General features: G+C 40.6%; 1 protein-coding gene across 1 annotated transcript in view; it reads left to right on the top strand.

The window, feature by feature from the left end:
* The window catches only part of brinp3a.2 (bone morphogenetic protein/retinoic acid inducible neural-specific 3a, tandem duplicate 2), a 250,612-nt gene that overhangs the window by 64,436 nt on the left and 165,190 nt on the right, over positions 1–20,986 (top strand). Inside the window, exons 4-5 of the mRNA XM_055165148.1 lie at positions 3,377–3,567; positions 3,689–3,711. Of these exons, the coding sequence (XP_055021123.1) occupies positions 3,377–3,567; positions 3,689–3,711 (214 nt within the window). The remainder of the gene's footprint in view (positions 1–3,376; positions 3,568–3,688; positions 3,712–20,986) is intronic.

Below are 20,986 nucleotides of genomic sequence, written 5' to 3'. Positions count from 1 at the left end.
ATGAATCCGTGAATGAAAATATTATGTCTCTTCTCCGCCTCTTCTCCCGCTCTCACTTCCCTTTCTCTCCCGCTCTTGGGTACGCTTGTTTTCCTCACACTCTTAGCTTCAAAATGAGACCCTCCCCGCTGTTGTCGGTGGCGGGGTTTAGGTGGGACAAGCCGCTGAAGAAGCTAACGCACTCACGTACTTCCTGGCTTTACGCACGCGTCATCAGTTTGTTTACGGGAAATCTCTTCAGTCATTGGATCTTCCAGAAAGTGATTGACATATTGTTTTAGCCTATCACCAGAGCTTTCAAACGGTGGGTGGGACATTCAGATTGTATTGGAAACGGACCCTGTGTTTATACGCGCAGCCGAGAGGGACATGAGAGAGACACAGAGAGCAGTAGTAGTAGTAGCAGAAACAGCCACTTGGAAGACAATTTTTGGCTACTTTTAGTTTTTTTTCTTGAGAAAACAGGCCTAAAGCTCAGAAGAATTAGTATTATAATAATAAACAATTATTTATTATTATTATTATTATTATTATTTTGGCACAAATTTGGCAATCTTGTGCCAAATTGTCATTTTGTTTACACAAAGGCTCACAGCATCAAAACCCTTTGTCCTAGAGATCTGAAATTCTACACAGTTGTTGCCAACAACTTGAACAAGTTGTAGTGAGTCACAAATGCCTAGCATGAAGTATGACCAAGCTAAGGCCTTTATTTTTTTCAATAGTTTTTTCGAAGCAAAAAAATGCAATTTTTAATTGACTGTAGGTTAGGCAGCACTCACAGTCTTCATGTACATATCTACAGAAACTAGAAGGCCTAAGCTTTAAAATGGTGTCTCACACAAGCATGTGGGTTCTAAGGTTTTCTTTTAATAAGCTATGGCATTTGGGTATGTCTTAACATTGTGCACACACCAAAATGAGGCGGGTGGCAACAGGTTAAATAGCAAATACCTTGATGAAAGTGACGTGAGTGTGTCATGATGGTACCATAGGAAATCTCTTTGCAGTTTATGTTCTCTAGCCATAATTCCCGTTTTTTTCCGATAATTCAATTGTTTGAGCTCCTGATGAGTCATTTCCAGAGGAACAGTGAAGAAACAAATCGTTTTATCCCTTTCAGAGCGTCTAGAACAACCAAATACACAACAAAACCTGCCCATGTTTCTCCGATGCTACTGAAGTCAATGGCATAGCCCGGTGTCATGGCGGCGTAGGTACCGTTGCTATAGGGGTCACGTGACGGTGCAAAGCCTCTATAGTGATCTCCAAGGAGCCAGAACCCAAACGTGGGACTGTGAGGCCACAACTCCAGTGTTTGTGTCGGACGCAGCCTCGTCTCCTCACGCTACGCACAGCAACATACATTCAGCTTGTCGATTAAAAATGAATGCGATCGATGAAATTCTTAATGCTCAATTATCAATTAGTCAACTAATCATGCCCATCCCTACTCCCAACAATAGACTGTATGAATATAAAGCCTCGTTCCAAAAAGGATGTGTTCTTGGAGGTGCTTCTAGCTTCTTTGACTCTGTGATGTAAACTGAGGAGTTGCCACTTCTCTCTCTGTAACCGCTGCAGTGAGCCTTGTCATTTTGTTCATAAATGTTCGTATAAACACGCTCTACATGATCCTCGTGTTTTATTTTGCATTTGGTCAGTTAATAAATTCCTGTTCCTAAAATAAAACTCGGCTTCCAGTTTTCTCCTGTAACTGCAGACCTCATGAGCTTCATTTGACTGGTGCCGAACGCTATGGGTGACATGACACTCTCTTAGTCTACGTTTTTATACACTCTATGATGAATTTAAGTATCTTGGTGTTACCTTGGACTCCACTTTAACTTTTAAAAAACATGTAAAAAACATATCAAGAATTGTTAATTTTAATATTCACAATTTTAGGCAAATTAGAGCATCATTGCCAGAAAATGCAGCTAAAATGTTTCTCCACAGCATGATTCTCTCTCATATTGAACACTGCGTTACTAACTGGTCACTGACAAACACGACAACCTTAAAAATAATAGAATCACTTTTTAAAAATGAGTTTAAGATATTTGATAGGAAATCTTTATCGTTTCATCTCATGAAATCATACTACAGAAGTATAATATCTTAAGTTTTGGAAATTTTCTAAAATTTAAACTCGCCTGCTCAGTCTACAAAGTCTTAAATGTTCTTGCTCCACCAGCTCTGGGTGAGTTCATTAAGCCCAGGTCCAGCACTAGTGGTCGGGGAACAAGAGCCTCTATCAGAGGCGACTGTGCAAAACCCTATAGACGAACAACTTTCAGTCAACAGGTGTGATCAGTCAAGGAACAGAAATCTGGAACAACATCCCAGCTGCTATAAGAGATTCCACCACATTCAGTTCATTTAAAACTAATCTGATGGCTTAAAGGTTGTATGGAGGATTTTTTTTTGTTTGTTTGTTTCAAATTGTCAATGAAAGATCAAAATAGAATTATAAAAAAGAAGCAGCCTTGTTATTATGATGACCAAAAAAAAAAAAGAATGAAAATCCATCAACTGAAGTTTGTAGTGTAGTGAAGCCAGATAAACATCAGCCAATAGATAACAAGGCTACCTCTTTATCTATTGGCTGTTAGGTTGTCAATCAAACTCCCTACATTTCTAGCATCGCTGACTTGCCGACACGCTGGGATTGTGTGGTTTATATTCGTGGTTCAAGTTTAGCGGTTCTTGGCGTCTTTTTTGAACTGTAGCTCTCAGTTTGCACAAATTTTGTTTTAATGGCAGACAAGAACTCATGACCGGTTCACCGCAAAAGAAAGTCAGTTTTTGACATTGCTGAAAGAAGAAGAGAAGGGGAAAAGGTGCGAAGCGCAACATTTAAAAAAGGACAAACAGTCGCTGCATTTCTCTTTCCTTGGAAAATCTTCTATACAACCTTTAAGAGAAACCAGATCTGTGATCACTAATGTTCTGCTCCTATGTAAATGTCAGTGTTGTGTGTCATGCTTGTGTGTTTGTCTATTGTGACGCGTTTTATGTTCTTTGTTTTATGTCTCTATCTCTCTGACCTGCCAGGGACGACAGATGAAAAGTCGCCTTTGGGCTAATTCTGGCGTATTTACAAGTATATGTTCATGAATATGCATTGTCCCTTTTAAATAAATAAAACTAAAAAAAAAAAAAAAAAAAAACTATACTTCCAGTGGAGTGAATCTAGAGTGCCACACCTCTGCTCGCACCACCAGACTCTCGCTGCTTTGGATAAAATGGAACCAAAAGCACTTTGTAATCAACAAACATGACAAACAATATAAATATGTTAAAGTATTTTTATAGTTCAGTTTTTATGTAAAGCAATAGGAGCACATGTTATATCTGGTGTTTGTATTTTCAGGGAGTTTGGTCGATGGAAGGTGAATAACTTGGCGGTGGAGCGCAGAGACTTCCTGTCCTCTCCTCTGCCCCTCACCCCAGAGTTCATCAGGAACATCCGCATGTTGGGACGAAGACCGACCATCCACAGCATCACCGACAACCTGATCAGGAAGTACGGCACGCACTTCCTCCTGTCCGCCACGCTCGGAGGTAAGACAACACACCGGGGGTGCGCGGTGGGGAATGTGGGGAGGACGGGACACGGGAAGGAAGTAGGGGACAAGTGTACGGTGTAAAAGTACAAACTTCCTCTTGTCTGAAATGGTCGGAGGTAGGAAATCCCTGTATTCATTCGTTCATTCGTTTTTCAATATAAAACCAAAAATAAGAAAATGAAAAAAATAACTGTTTTCTTCATTATTTGTGTCCAAAACCAAAATGAAAAAAAAAAGATTTTTTTTTTTTTTCAGTTTTTGATTTTGTGTTTAAATGAAAAATGGAAATAACGGGTAATGGCCATTTCCCATTTACGTGACTGTGATGCCGGACTTTTGCACTGCATACGGACTGAACCAGGACTGATCCAGGTCCGGGACCAGACTGGGAATGAGACCGAGACCAGACCGAGACTGGGACCAGACGGGGACCAGAGCGGGACTGAGACCTAGACCAGACCAGTACCGGACCGGGACCAGACTGAGACCAGACCAGGACTGAGACCAAGACCAGGCCGGGACTAGACGGAGACCAGAGCGGGACCAGATCGGGACCAGACCGGGACTGAAACCGAGACCAGGCCGGGACCAGACCAAGACCAGACCAGGACTGAGACCAAGACCAGGCCGGGACCAGACGGAGACCAGAGCGGGACCAGATCGGGACCAGACTGGGACTGAGACCGAGACCAGGCCGGGACCAGGCCGGGACCAGACCGGGACCAGACCAAGACCAGACCAAGACCAGACCGAGACTGAGATCAGAACTGAGACCGGGACCAAACCAAGACCGGGACCAGACCGGGACCAGACCGGAGGCTCAGAGCCTAATAATACAATTTTAAAAGGAAAAAGTTGCATTTTCATAATTTTTTCCATGTCTACAAAATATTGCAATAAATATCGTACTGTTTCAAGAAATTTGAATATCGTTACATCCCTAATTTGGAATACTTCAAATACGTTTACATCGAGTTGCATTTACATTATAGTGTAAAAAATATGCACTGGATTAAAAACAACTTTATGCTTGTTTCACTGTTTGTTATGCATTTCCTTTCACCAATTAGAGAAGGAAAAATGATATAACAGCCATTTCTATTTTTCTCACCATTACTGTGCAGTTTGAAGCTTAAATTGTGTGAACCGCAATGTTTCCCTTTGATTTTAGAAAAGTAACTGCACCACCAAACCACCAAATGAAAAAGTTGCCGTACCGAAATACAGTTACTCAGGTGTAGGAGGTGAGGAGGTAAGTCTAGGTGGTAGGAGACATGTATAGGACGCTAGAAAACTAGTGTAGGAGGTTTGGGGACAAGTGTAGGAAGTTCGTAGGCAAATATAGGAGACTAGGTACAAAGTGTAACAGGCTAGGAGTTTAAACTAAGAGGCTAGGAGGCAAGCGTAGGGGGTAGGGAACGAGTGTAGGTAGCTAGGAGAGTAGTGTAGGAGGATGCACTTCCACCTGTCTGCCTCACTCGGAATTAATACTTGAATGTAGGAGGCTAGGAGACAAGTGAAAGAGGCAAGGAGACAATTGGAGGTGTTTAGGAGAAGTGTGTGAGAATAGAAGACAAGTGTAGGGAATAGGGGACAAGTGTAGGAGGCAAGGAAACAAGTAGGATCACAAAGGGGACGTGTTTCCTCCTGTCATCTGGATGTACGGATTCAAGCGTAGAAATTATGTCACCTGAGAATGTGACTGTAGGAGGCTAGGAGACACATGAAGGAGGTAGGAAACAAGTAGGATCTCAAAAGGGACATGTTTCCTTCTGTCCTTTGAGGTAGGGGACGAATATAGATTCAAGCACAGAAATTATTTGAGGTGTGAATGTGAATATAGGAGGCAATATATAATATAGGACACAAGGAAACACATGTAGGAAATAGGAGACAACTGTACCAGACTAGGAAACAAGTAGGATCTCAAAGGGGACATGTTTCCTTCTGTTATTTGAGGTACGAGACAAATATGGATCCAAGCATAGAAACGATTTGAGCTGAGGATGTGAATGTAGGAGACTAGGAGACAAGGAGACAATTGTAGGGACTAGGAGACTAGTGTAGGAGACTAGGACACATGTAGGATCTCAAAGCGGACATGTTTCTTCCTGTCACCTGGATGTACGGATTCAAGTGTAGACATGAAGTGAGCTGAGAATGTGAGTCTAGGAGGGTAGGAGACAAGGAAACATGTGTAGGGACTAGGAGACTAGTGTAGGAGACTAGGAAACAAGCAGGATTGAGATCCTACTTGGGACATGTTTCCTCCTGTCATTAAAGTACTGGGCCAAAATGGATTCAAGCTCAGAATGTGACTGTAGGAGGCTAGGAGATATGTAAAGGAGATAGGAGACAAGCTTAGGAGACAAGGAAACAAGTAGAATATCAAAGGAGACGTGTTTCCTTCTGTTATTTGAAGTATATGGATTCAAGCACAGAAATTACGTGAGCTAAAAATATGACTGTAGAAGACTAGGAGACAAGGAGGCAAGTGTAGGAAATAGGGGACTAGTGTAGGAGACTAGGAAACAAGTAGGATCTCAAAGGGGACATGTTTCCTTCTGTTATTTGAGATATGGGACAAATATGGAGTCAAGCATAGAAATGATGTGAGCTGAGAATGTGACTATAGGAGACTAGGAGACAAGGAGACAAGTGTAGGGAATAGGAGACTAGTGTAGGAGACTAGGAAACAAGTCAGACTGAGATCATACTAGGGTTTTGTTTCCGCCTGTTTCCTCCTGTCATTTCCGGGACATAAGTATGGGACGAAAATGGATCCAAGCACAGAATGTGACTGTAGGAGACTAGGAGATGTGTGAAGGACATAGGATACAAGCTGGGGGGACAAGGAAACAAGTAGGATCTTAAAGGGGATGTGTTTCCTCCTGTCATCTGGATGTATGGACTCAACCATAGACGTTATGTCAGCTGAGAATGTGACTGTAGGAGACTAGGAGACACATGAAGGAGATAGGAGACAAGCATAGAAGGCTAGGAAACAAGCAGGATCTCAAAGGGGACATGTTTCCTTCTGTTATTTGTGGTATGGGACAAATGTATATTCAAGCATAGAAATTATTTGAGCTGAGAATGTGACTGTAGGAGTCTAGGAGATATCTGAAGGACATAGGAGACAAGGGTAGGAGACTAGGAAACAAGTAGGATATCAAAAGGGACATGTTTCCTCCTGTCATTTGAAGTATATGGATTCAAGCATAGAAATGATTTGAGGTGTGAATGTGACTGTAGGAGGCTTGGAGACAAGGAGACACGTGTAGGGAATAGGAGACTAGTGTAGGAGACTAGGAAACAAGTAGGATCTCAAAGGGGACATGCTTTCTCATGTCATCTGGATGTATGGACTTAAGCATAGAATTTATGTCAGCTGAGAATGTGACTGTAGGAGGCTAGGAGACACATGAAGGAGATAGGAGACAAGGGTAGGAGACTAGGAAACAAGTAGGATCTCAAAGGGGACATGTTTCCTTCTGTCATTTGAAGTATATGGATTCAAGCATAGAAATGATTTGAGGTGTGAATGTGACTGTAGGAGGCTTGGAGACAAGGAGACACGTGTAGGGAATAGGAGACTAGTGTAGGAGACTAGGAAACAAGTAGGATCTCAAAGGGGACATGCTTTCTCATGTCATATGGATGTATGGACTTAAGCATAGAATTTATGTCAGCTGAGAATGTGACTGTAGGAGGCTAGGAGACACATGAAGGAGGTAGGAAACAAGTAGGATCTCAAAAGGGACATGTTTCCTTCTGTCCTTTGAGGTAGGGGACGAATATAGATTCAAGCACAGAAATTATTTGAGGTGTGAATGTGAATATAGGAGGCAATATATAATATAGGACACAAGGAAACACATGTAGGAAATAGGAGACAACTGTACCAGACTAGGAAACAAAGTAGGATCTCAAAGGGGACATGTTTCCTTCTGTTATTTGAGGTACGAGACAAATATGGATCCAAGCATAGAAACGATTTGAGCTGAGGATGTGAATGTAGGAGACTAGGAGACAATTGTAGGACTAGGAGACTAGTGTAGGAGACTAGGACACATGTAGGATCTCAAAGCGGACATGTTTCTTCCTGTCACCTGGATGTACGGATTCAAGTGTAGACATGAAGTGAGCTGAGAATGTGAGTCTAGGAGGGTAGGAGACAAGGAAACATGTGTAGGGACTAGGAGACTAGTGTAGGAGACTAGGAAAAAGCAGGATTGAGATCCTACTTGGGCCGTGTTTCTCCTGTCATTTAAAGTACTGGGCCAAAATGGGTTCAAGCACAGAATATGACTGTAGAGACTAGGAGACAAGGAGACAAGTGTAGGAAATAGGAGACAAGGGTAGGAGACTAGGAAACAAGTAGGATCTCAAAGGGGACATGTTTCCTTCTGTTATTTGTGGTATGGGACAAATGTGTATTCAAGCATAGAAATTATTTTAGCTGAGAATGTGACTGTAGGAATCTAGGAGACATATGAAGGAGACAGGAAACAATTGTAGGAGCCTAGGAAACAAGTATGACCTCAAAAGGGACATGTTTCCTTCTGTTTTTTGAGATATGGGACAAATTTTGAGTCAAGCATGGAAATGATGTGAGCTGAGAATGTGACTATAGGAGGCTAGGAGACAAGGAGACTAGTGTAGGGAATAGGAGACTAGTGTAGGAGACTAGGAAACAAGTACGATTGAGATTCTACTTGGGACGTGTTTCCTCCTATTTCCTCCTGTCATTAAAGTATGTGACAAAAATGTATTAAAATATAGAATGTGACTGTAGGAGGCTAGGAGATATGTGAAGGACATAGGAGACAAGGGTAGGAGACAAGGAAACAAGTAGGATCTCAAAGGGGACACGTTTCCTTCTGTCCTTTGAGGTAAGGGGACGAAAATGGATTCAAGCATAGAAATGAGCTGAGAATGTCATTTTAGGAGACTAGGAGACAAGGAGACAAGTGTAGGGACTAGGAGACAAGTGTAGGGACTAGGAGACTAGTGTAGGAGACAAGTAAACAAGTGGGATCTCAAAGGGGACATGTTTCCTCCTGTCATTTGAAGTATACGGATTCAAGCGCAGAAATGATGTGAGCTGAAAATGTGGCCGTAGGAGGCTAGGAGACATGAAGGGGATAGGAGACAAGTGTAGGAGGCTAGTGGGCAAGATGCAGCAAAGCAAATATATGATTCATACAAAAAAACAAAACAAAACAAAAAAAAACTTGAGTTATTCCAGGGCAAATCCAACATTCACAGAGCTGGTGTTTTTTCTGTGAGCACCTGTTGTTGTGGACACATTTGGTGAACTAAAAAAATAAAAAAAATTAAATAATAATAATAATAATCAGACACAAATCCAACAAAACAGCGGAGATTTAGTGAAGACAAGACACGAAGTCCAAAAGGAAATTTGTCGAACATGACAATTTTTGACAAAAACTACAAAAATGTCAAGTTTGCGAAATGTTCCAGATTTGTTTTCATGGATTTGAGTGAAGTGTGTCTTACTCCACTACAGATGTATTGAATTAGAGCTGGGAATCGCAGGGTCCCTCACGATTCGATACGATACTCGATACAAGCTTCACGATACGATATTATCATGATATAGCGATAAAACAGTGAATATGTCAAGTGTATCGCATAAACAAGTTTCTTTCTACTAAATAAGCAAAAAAATATGTTGTCTGGGCACAGAAAAAATACTCACAGATACAAAAAAAAAAAAAATCTAGGTGATATATTACTACAGCAGTTCACAATATCGATAATGTTTGTGATTTTGTGATTTTTGTGAATTTTTAGCAACAGTAAAAAGAGCTATTTAATTGAAATTGTTGGTATGGCGTTACCCCAGAAAAATTCAGATAAAGAAGATTGTTTTCTTAATGTTAAAATGCTGCAGGCAAATAATTATATAGAGATTTAGGGAAATTTGGAAATTTTGAAAATTAGGAAATTTGTCAAACTTTTCAGATTTTTAACAAAAGCTATTAAAAACGTCAAGTTTGTGAAATGTGCCAGATTTGTTTCCATGTATTTGAGCGAAATCTGTCTTGCTCCAGTACAGAGGCTGGGAATCACAGGGTCCCTCATGATTCGATACGATACTCGATACATTGTTCACGATACGATATTATCACAATATGGCGATAAAACAATAAATATATGAAGAGTATTGCAAAAACAAGTTTCCTTCTACTAAATAAGCCAAAAAATATAGTCTGGTCACAAATTTTTTTTATAAATAAACAAATAAACTAAAAGATACCAAAAAATATTCTTGGCGATATATGTATATGGATACAGCCCTTCATGATATCGATACTGTATCACCGAATGTCGTACCATGATATATTGATATTTCAGTATTTCAATATTTTTGCTCTATATTATATAAGCAAATTGAGTCAAAAAATAAGTCTTGTGCATTCTGTTTGCATCCAATTACAAAGCTTTTTATTGTCTGATGATCAAGAAGTGCACATTAGCATGCTAGTTGTTGTGAGACCAAACTGGGAATTGTGTAGGAAAAATAAAGTTATAAACACAGAATGCAATTTCAGAAAAAAAAAAAAAAAAAAAGTCAAGTTAGTGAAATGTTCCAGATTTGTTTTCATGTATTTGAGTGAAGTGTGTCTTGTTCCAGTACAGAGGCTGGGAATCATAGGGTCCCTCATGATTCGATACGACACTCGATACATGGTTCATGATACGATATTATCACGATAAAATAGTGAAATAGTGATATAGTGAATAGTGAACAGTGTCAAGTTTCCTTCTACTAAATAAGCAAAAAAAAAAAAAAAAAATGCTCAAAGATACCAAAAATACTCTTGGTGATATATCGATACAGCAGTTCATGATATCGATACTGTATCACCAAATTTTGTTCCACGATATTATAGATATTTTGATATATACTGATATTTTTGCTCAATATTTTATAAGCAAATTAAGTCAAAAACAAGTCTAGTGCATTCTGTTTGCATCGAATTTGTAAACGTTTTCTCGTTCGATGATCAGGAAGTGCACATTAGCATGCTAGTTGTTGTTAAACACCAGCAGGGGAAAAAAAAAAAAAAAAAAAAGTTATAATTGCAATTTGTGACGTCATTTTTAGCAATTGTGAAAAGAGCGATTTAAGTGAAATTATTGGCATGGTGTTAGCCCAGAAAAATAAACAGGTAATTTTCTGCTGGGAAATAATTACAAAGAGACTGAAGTGCACATTAGCATGCTAGTTGTTGTTAGACCAAACCAGAAATTGTGTAGGAAAAAACAAGTTATAATTTTAATATTTTAGAACTGGATTTTACGAGATTGGTTGGAAGGAGATGTACCAGCTTTGTTTTTATCACTTGTTTGTTGTAGACGGTTTCCCATGATGCTTTGGGATGTGATGTCAATTTTAGCAACTGTGAAAAGAACTGTTTAATTGAAATTGTTGGCATGGCGTTAACCCAGAAAAATAAAGATAAAGAAGATTGTTTTTCTTAATGTTAAAATGCTGCAGGCAAATAATTATGTAGAGATTTAGTGAAGACACAAAAAGTCAAAAAGGAAATTTGTCGAACATGAATGAAACAAAATGCAATTTCAGATTTTTGACAAAGGATATTACAAAAGTTGAAGCTTGCGATACATAGGCACACGATACGATATTTTCACGATTTGGCGATAAAACAATGAATATGTCAAGTGTATCGCATAAACAAGTTTTCTTCTACTAAATAAGCAAATAAATAAATAAATAAATTGTGGTCACAAAAAAAGATAACAAAAAGTACTCTTGAAGATTTTTTCAAGAAAACTATTAAGTCCAGTTTGCTGAATGTGCCCTTTTTTTTTTTCTTTTCTTTCATGTATTTGAGTGAAGTCATGCTCCATTACAGTTTTCTTCATTATTTATCTCCAAAACAAAAGTGAAAAAATGGATAATGATTAGTTTTTACAGTTTTAGATTTTGTGTTTGAATGGAAAAAAAAAAAAAAAAACAAACAGATAATGACCTTTTCCTGTTAACTTATACTGACTTAAACTGTGATGCCGAACTTTTGCACCGCATACAGACTAAACAAGGATGAACCCAGGACTAAAGCAGGACTAAAGCAGGACTAAAGCAGTCTCACAGTCTCAGTCCTAGTCTGGTCACAGTCTCAGTCCTGGTCTCAGTTCTGATCTCCCGACTGTCCACACGGGTGAACCTCCAGGCCCGTCCTGACACTCAGTATTGGTTTAGTCCTGGTTTAGACCTGGTTTAGACCTGGTTTAGTCTGGTTTAAACCTGGTTTAGTCCTGATTTAGTCCTGGTTTAGACCTGGTTTAAACCTGGTTTAGTCCTGGTTTAAACCTGGTTAGTCCTGGTTTAGTCCTGGTTTAAACCTGGTTTAGTCCTGGTTAAGTTCTGGTTTAGTCCTGGTTTTGACCTGGTTTAGTCTTGATTTAGTCCTGGTTTAGACCTGGTTTAGTCCTGGTTTAGTCCTGGTTTAGTCCTGGTTTAAACCTGGTTTAGTCCTGGTTAAGTTCTGGTTTAGTCCTGGTTTAGACCTGGTTTAGTCCTGGTTAAGTTCTGGTTTAGTCCTGGTTTAGTCCTGGTTCTAGATTAGTCCTGGTTCTGGATTAGTCCTGGTTCTGGTTTCGTCCTGTTTTAGTCCTGGTTCAGTCTGTATGCAGTACAAAAGTCCGGCAACACAGTTTAAGTTTCAGAAACAGGAAACGGCCGTTTTCAGTTTTTTCAAAATCGAAAACTCAGGAAAAATTATAATTTTTTTTTCTCCATTTAGTTATTTTTGGTTTCATTTTGAAAAACAAATGAACGAATGATACACAGATTATTTAGCCTTTATGTTTTATTGAACTGGATCGAATCCATTTGAAATATATATCGTATCGAATCAAAACCTCACTGTATCGAGATTTGTATCGTATCGTGGCCTATGTATCGAGGTACGTATCGTATCAACAACTTCTGAACGATTCTCAGCCCTAATGATGTCACAATCTATTTTTAACAACCGTGAAAATCGATATTTAGTCTTCAGTGAAATTGTTGCCTTGACGTTAATCCAGAAAAATAAACAGAACATTTTCTTCACATTAAAATGCTACAGGCAAATAATTATGCATTTCTGCCAAGATTCAGTTCCTAAACCTGTTAAACTGTTGAGGCCCTTAAAAAAACAAAACACATATACTCTAATCTGAACCTGAACAGCTGTTTTCTTCATTATTTGTCTCCAAAACCAAGGTGCAAAAAAATAGATAACAATTCGATTTTTCAGTTTTCAATTTTGTGTTTAAATGAATAATGAAAAAAACGGATAACGGCCGTTGCCTGTTGACTTAAACTGACTTAAACTGACTTAAACTGACTTAAACTGACTTAAACTGACTTAAACTGACTTAAACTGACTTAAACTGACTTAAACTGACTTAAACTGACTTAAACTGACTTAAACTGGACTTAAACTGCGATGCCGGTCTTTTGCGCTGCATACAGACTAAAACAGGACTAAAGTGGTCTCAGTCCTAGTCTGGTCCTGGTTCAGACCTGGTTTAGTCCTGGTTTAGTCCTGGTTTAGACCTGGTTTAGACCTGATTTAGTCCTGGTGTAGTCCTGGTTTAGTCCTGGTTTAGTCCTGTTTTAGACCTGGTTTAGTCCTGGTTTAGTTCTGATTTAGTCCTGGTTTAGTCCTGTTTTAGACCTGGTTAATCCTGGTTTAGCTCTGGCTTAGTCCTGGTTTAGACCTGGTTTAGACCTGATTTAGACCTGATTTAGTCCTGTTTTAGACCTGGTTTAGTCCTGGTTTAGTTCTGATTTAGTCCTGGTTTAGACCTGGTGTATTTCTGGTTTAGCTCTGGCTTAGTCCTGTTTAGTCTGGTTTTTAGTCCTGACCTGTTTAGTCCTGGTTTAGTTCTGTTTAGACCTGGTTTTGTTTAGACCTGGTTTAGTCTGGTTTAGTCCTGGTGGTTTGTCCTGGTTTAGTCCTGGTTTAGTGGTTTAGACCTGTTTAGTGGTTTAGTCCTGGTTTAGACCTTGTTTAGTGGTTTAGTAGGTTTAGACCTTGTTTAGTCCAGGTTTAGTCCTGTTTAGTCCAGGTTTAGTCCTGTTTTTTAGTCCTGGTTTTCCAGTTTAGTCCTGGTTTAGACCTGGTTTAGTCCTGTTTAGTCCTGGTTTCTGGTTTAGTCCTGGTTTAGACCTTGTTTAGTCCAGGTTTAGTCCTGGTTTAGTCCAGGTTTAGACCTTGTTTAGTCCAGGTTTAGTCCTGGTTTAGACCTTGTTTAGTCCAGGTTTAGGTTTAGTCCAGGTTTAGACCTTGTTTAGTCCTGGTTTAGTCCTGTTTAGTCCTGGTTTAGTCCTGTTTGACCTTGTTTAGTCCTGGTTTAGAGTCCTTGTTTAGTCCTGGTTTTCCAGGTTTAGACCTTGTTTAGTCTGTTTAGTCCAGGTTTAGACCTTGTTTAGTCCTGGTTTAGTCCAGGTTTAGACCTTGTTTAGTCCTGGTTTAGTCCAGGTTTAGACCTTGTTTAGTCCTGGTTTAGTCCAGGTTTAGACCTTGTTTAGTCCTGGTTTAGTCCAGGTTTAGACCTTGTTCAGTCTGTATGTAGTTTAAGTTTCGTTATCCGCTTTTTCCATTTTCATTTTTCATTCATGCTACAGGCAAATACTTATGCATTTCTGCCAAGATTCAGTTCCTAAACCTGTTAAACTGTTGAGCCTTTACAAAAAACAAAACACATAAACTCTAATCTGAACCTGAACCTGATCGTGAAGTAACAGATCATTAAAAAAGTAGCGTTGACATCATGAAAACACCTCATGTCCAGCTGCAGTTTGTATTTATTTATCGATATTCTGTACAAACTGAATGCGGGCGTCTTCTGCGTGTCGTGCGTGGTCGTGTTTTTGGTGTTTTTGTCTCGGTGTGTGTTTGCTCCTGCAGAAGTGGAACAGTGGGGGACAGAGCCGCTCTTCTCCATTTAAATCAATCGTTTGTTTTTCCCCACACACAGAGACGGTTCTTTCCTTCAAATAAAAATGATATGTTCCGTAGTTCGGGAGCTCAGCCGGTGGAGCGTCTGTCCACTGATTCCAAACGTTTGAATCCCGCTCTGGACGCAAACATCCCACGTGAATGCTGTTGTTGTGTCCTCGGGCAAGACACTTAATCCATCTCGTCCCCAGTGTGTGTGTGTGTGTGTGTGTGTGTGTGAACGGGTGAGTGGTTTCTTGACTTTGAGCCTCGAAGGTGGAAAAGCGCTGTGTAAAAATGTGACTGTTTATCATATTTTCCCTAAAGCAGGTTGTGAAATCGTAATTAAAGGTTCTGGCTGAATCCAGAAGCGTCGGGATTTGGACCACAGAGATTGAACAGAGAATGTTCTAACTTGGAACCGCAATTTGTAGTGTCTCAAATGCCTGAGCCTCTAAACCAGAACTAAAACCAGGACTAAAACAGGACTAAATCAGGACTAAACCAGGGCTAAACCAGGCTAAACTAGGTCTAAACAGGACTAAACCAGAACTAAAACAGGACTAAAACCAGGACTAAACCAGAACTAAAACCATGACTAAACCAGGTCTAAACCAGGTGTAAACAAGGTGTAAACCAGCACTAAATCAGGTCTAAACCAAGACTAAACCAGAACTATAACCATGACTAAAACCAGGTCTAAACCAGGACTAAAACCAGGACTAAACAGACTAAAACCTAAACCAGGACTAAAACCAGGACTAAAAGAAGAATAAACCAGGACTAAACGAAGAATAAACCAGGACTAAAACCAGGACTAAACCAGGACTAAACACTAAACCAGACTAAACCAGGACTCTAAACCAGGACTAAAAACTAAAAACTAAAACCAGGACTAAAACCAGGACTAAACCAGGTCTAAACCACCAGACTAAACCAGGACTAAAAAACCAGGACTAAAACCAGGACTCTAAACCACCAGACTAAACCAGGACTAAAACCTAAACCAGGACTAAACCAGGACTAAAACCAGGACTAAAACCAGGACTAAACCAGGAACAAGGAAACTAAACCAGGACTAAAACCAGGACTAAACCAGGTCTAAACCTAAAACCAGACTAAAACCAGGACTAAAACCAGGACTATAAACCAGAACTAAACCAGGACTAAAACCAGGACTAAACCAGGAACTAAACCAGGACTAAAAACTAAAACCAGGACTAAACCAGGACTAAAACCACAACCAGGACTAAACCAGGACTAAAACCAGGACTAAACCAGGACTAAAACCAGGACTAAACCAGACTAAACCAGGACTAAACCAGGACTAAACAAAAGGAAACTAAACCAGGACTAAACCAGGACTCAAACCAGGTCTAAACCAAGACTAAACCAGGACTAAAACCAGGACTAAAACCAGGACTAAACCAGGACTAAAACCAGGACTAAACCAGGACTAAACCAGGAACTAAACCAGGACTAAACCAGGACTAAACCAGGACTAAACCAGGTCTAAACCAAGGACTAAACCAGGACTAAAACCAGGACTAAAACCAGGACTAAACCAGGACTAAAACCAGGACTAAAACTAAACAGGACTAAACAGGACTAAACCAGGTCTAAACCAGGTCTAAAACCAGGACTAAACCAAACTAAACAGGACTAAACCAGGACTAAACCTACTAAACCAGGACTAAAACAGGACTAAACCAAAACCAGGACTAAACCAGGACTAAAACCAGGACTAAACCAGGAAAACTAAACCAGGACTAAAACCAGGACTAAACCAGAACTAAAACCAGGACTAAAACCAGGTCTAAACCAGGTCTAAACCAGGACTAAAACCAGGTGTAAACAACTAAACCAGACTAAACTAAATCAGGACTAAACCAGCACTAAACCAGGACTAAACCAAGACTAAGAAAACACAACTCCAGGTCTGTTTTTTGAGGAGAAAACAACATTATAACACGACTTTAAACACATACGAGTACATTTTGTTTACTATCGAACCTTTAAAACAACAAACTCCACCTCAGAAATGTGACCTGCCCCTCACCTCAGTCTAAACCACAGCGACTCTGAAACGTCTCTGGCTTTTCCTCCGCAGCCGACGCGCCTCGTCTGTACAAACGCCTGCATTTGAATTCACCACCGCGCCGCTAAAGGACTAAAACCAGGACTAAACCAGAACTAAAACCAGGACTAAAACCAGGACTAAACCAAGACTAAACCAGGATTAAAACCAGGTCTAATCGAAGACTAAACCAGAACTAAAATCAGGACTAAAAATCTGAACTAAACCAGGACTAAAATAAGGACTAAACCAGGACTAAAACCAGGTCTAAACCAGGTGTAAACCAGCACTAAATCAGAACTAAACCAGGACTAAACCAGGTCTAAACCAGGTCTAAACCAGGACTAGACCAGAACTAAAACCATGACTAAAACCAGGTCTAAACCAGGACTAAAACCAGGACTAAAACCAGGACTAAACCAGGTCTAAACCAAGGACTAAACCAGGACTAAAACCAGGACTAAAACCAGGTCTAAACCAGGACTAAAAACCAGACTAAACCAGAACTAAACCAGGTCTAAACCAGTCTAAACCAGGTAAAAAGACTAAAATCAGGACTAAAACCAGGACTAAACCAAGACTAAGACCAGACTAAAACCATGACTAAACCAGGACTAAACCAGGACTAAACCAGGACTAAAAACCAGACTACTAAACCAGGTCTAAACCAAGACTAAACCAGAACTAAAACCAGACTAAACCAGGACTAAAACCAGGTCTAAACCAGGACTAAAAAGGTCTTAAACAGACTAAACCAGAACTAAAATCAGGACTAAAACCAGGTCTAAACCTAAACCGGTCTAAACAGGTCAAAACCAGGACTAAAACCAGGACTAAATCAGACAAAAAGACTAAACCAGGACTAAACCAGGACTAAAACCAGGTCTAAAAGACTAAACCAGAACTAAAACCAGGACTCTAAACCAGGATCAAAACCAGGACTAAACCAGGACTAAAAACCAGGACTAAACCAGGACTAAACCAGGTCTAAAACAGTAAACCAGGACTAAACCAGGTCTAAACCAGGACTAAAACCAGGTCTAAACCAGGACTAACCAGGACTAAACCAGGTTTAAACCAGGTAAACCAGACTAAACCAGACTAAATCAGGACAAAATCAGGACAAAATCAGGACTAAACCAGGACTAAACCAGGTCTAAACCAGGACTAAAACCAGGACTAAACCAGACTAAACCAGGACTAAAAGGTCTAAACCAGTAAACCAAACAAAACCAGGACTAAACCAGACTAAACCAGGTCTAAAACCAGACTAAACCAGACTAAAACCAGGTCTAAACCAGGACTAAACTCAGGACTAAACCAGAACTAAAACCAGGTCTAAACCAGGTCTAAACCAGGTTTAAACCAGGTGTAAACAAGCACTAAATCAGGACTAAATCAGCACTAATCAGGACTAAACAAAGACTAAACCAGCACTAAACCAGGACTAAACCAAGACTAAGAAAACACAACTCCAGGTCTGTTTTTTGAGGAGAAAACAACATTATAACACGACTTTAAACACATACGAGTACATTTTGTTTACTATCGAACCTTTAAACCAACAAACTCCACCTCAGAAATCTGACCTGCCCCTCACCTCAGTCTAAACCACAGCGACTCTGAAACGTCTCTGGCTTTTCCCCCGCAGCCGACGCGCCTCGTCCGTCCTGCTCGCCTGTACAAACGCCTGCATTTGAATTCACCACCGCGCCGCTAAAGTGCACTTCTTATGTTGATGAAAGCTTTTAGCATCTGCCCTTATGGAAAACAGATGGACGCCGCACAATAACTCAACTCTGGGCCCGCGGAATAATAAGCGCTCGAGAACGTGGAATCGCGCTTTAAAGACTCGGGAATTAATGGAGAAAGCATTGCTCTTAGCGCCGGGGCCTTTCTTTATCGTAATGACGGGATGAGCTAAGCACTTAAGGAAATGGGTGAGAGGAGATAGGAAAGGCGACGTGTTTCTGATGGTTTAAAAACGCAGTCGGGAGCGAATGTGAGTTTACTGCGCCGCGTTCTTATTGGAGGACTACAAACTGGTTTTAGTCGCGGGATCTGGCAACCCAAAGTGAGGAGCTGGTTCTGTTATTTGACTTGAGAACCAAAATACAACATTTAAAAAAAAGGAGCTGTTATTGCAAAATTAATTTAAAGCTCTAAATCTGTGTGTCATTTGTTCGTTCGTTTTTCAAAATAAAACCAACAATAATAAAACAAAAAAGCAACTGTTTTCGTCATTATTTGTTGCCAAAACTAAAATAAAATAAAAAAACGGATAAAGATTCGTTTTTTCAGTTTTTGATTTTGTGTTTAAATGAAAAATGGAAAAAAAAATGGATAAAGTTTCCGTGACTTTCGTGACTGTGATGCCGGACTTTTGCGCCACATACGGACTGAACCAGGACTAAAACAGGACTAAACCAGGACTAAACCATTTTCAGTCCTTGTTTGGTCTCAGTCCCAGTCTCAGTCTTGGTCTCAGTCCCACTTTCAGTTCCTGTCTGGTCTCGGGCTGGTCCCGGTCTCAGTCCTGGTCTGGTCGCGGTCTCAGTCCCAGTCCCAGTCTTGGTCCCGGTCTGGTCCTTGTCTCAGTCCCAGTCTCAGTCTTGGTCTCAGTCCCACTTTCAGTTCCTGTCTGGTCCCGGTCTCAATCATGGCCTGGTCTTGGTCTGTTCCTGGCGTCAGTCCTGGTCTGCTCCCAGTCTGGTCCCAGTTTCAGTCCTGGTCTCAGTCTGGGTCTGGTCACAGTCTAGGTCCCGGTCTGGTCCCGGTCTCAGTCCCTGTCTTAGTCCCAGTCTCAGTTAATGTCTGGTCTCAGGCTGGTCCTGGTCTGGTCCCAGTCTCAGTCCTGGTCTTGTCGTGGTCGTGGTCTCGGTCCCGGTCTAGTCCAGATCTGGTCCCGATCTCAATCATGGTCTGGTCTTGGTCCCGGTCTCAGTCCTGGTCTGGTCGCGGACTCGGTCCCAGTCTCGACCCCAGTCTCTGTCCAGGTCTGGTCTTGGTCTGGTCTCGGCGTCAGTCCTGGTCTGGTCCCTGTCTGGTTCCGGTTTCAGTCCTGGTCTCAGTCTTGGTCTGGTCACACTCTCGGTCCCGGTCTAGTCCCGGTCTCAGTCCCAGTCTCAATCACGGTCTGGTCCTGGTCTGGTCCCAACCTTAGTCCTGGTCTGGTCCCGGTCCTGGTCCCGGACTCAGTCTTTGTCTGGTCCAGGTCAAAGTCCTGGTCTTAGTCCCGGTCTGATCCCGGACCTGGTTTAGTCCTGATTCAGTCCTGGTTAAGTCCGTATGTGGCACAAAAGTCCGGCAAGTCATGGAAACAGGAAACGGCCATTATCTGTTTTTTTCCATTATTCATTTGAAACTCAAAATCAAAAACTGTCAAAAAGAATCGTTATCTGTTTTTTTTTTTTTTTTTTCATTTTCGTTTTGGAGACAAATAATGAAGAAAAGAGTTGTTTTTTCATTTTCTTATTGTTGAATTTATTTTGAAAAATGAATGAACGAATGACACTGGGATTGTTCTGTCATGTTTGAACATTGTTCCCTCATCAAAAACCCGCCCGAAGAGGTTTTAGACGTCGCCCATCACGTCTGAGTCGTTTCTCTCTCACAGGTATGAATCAAAACAGAACATGAAGAAGTTTTCAGCTTGTCCAAGAAAAAGTGGAAGTAAAAGTCCGGAGACCAACTGGACGTGTTAAGCAGGAGAAGTTTATTTACCATCAGTAACAGGGGCCCGGGGGGATTTGAAAGAGTCTGATCTTTGAGTGTTCAAGCCCCTTTTGACTCTGCTTCCAAAAGAGGAGGTTTATATTAAGCAGGTGTAGTGAGACTCTGAAGACCAGTAGACACCGGTTACACAACAATATGACACAGTTTAGATAAAAGTGCCAATGTTATGTCAAGAGAATGAGGGATGATTGTGTTACTATAACTGCTGTGAGTCAATGTTAAACTGAGAGACGTACGTGGAGGATAAATGTACTTAAACTCTCTTGATGTGCAGGAGTTTCATTAGCAGGATGCACGCTGATTGTGTTCTAATAATGCTCAGAATGGGGGAAGGCATAAAAGTGAAACATATAAAACATGTCAATAATGTGTATTTGGTGAATATAGCATTTTCAAAACAATAAGTAAATAATGACTTTTTTATTTATACAGTGCTTTTCACAGACTTATGTCACAAAGACGCTTTACAGAGCATTATTCAGCATTATTCAGCATTATTCAGCATTATTCAGCATTATTCAGCATTATTCAGCATTATTCAGTCACTTCACAGCTGCTGGTGGTAAGATACTATTGTAGCCACAGCTGCCCTGGGGCAGACTGATGCAATGCGC

This window comes from Boleophthalmus pectinirostris, unplaced genomic scaffold, assembly GCF_026225935.1.
Source record: "Boleophthalmus pectinirostris isolate CB_2022bp ecotype Guang Dong unplaced genomic scaffold, ASM2622593v1 HiC_scaffold_7, whole genome shotgun sequence".
NCBI lineage: Eukaryota > Metazoa > Chordata > Actinopteri > Gobiiformes > Gobiidae > Boleophthalmus > Boleophthalmus pectinirostris.
This window is presented reverse-complemented; position numbering and strand designations above follow the sequence as displayed.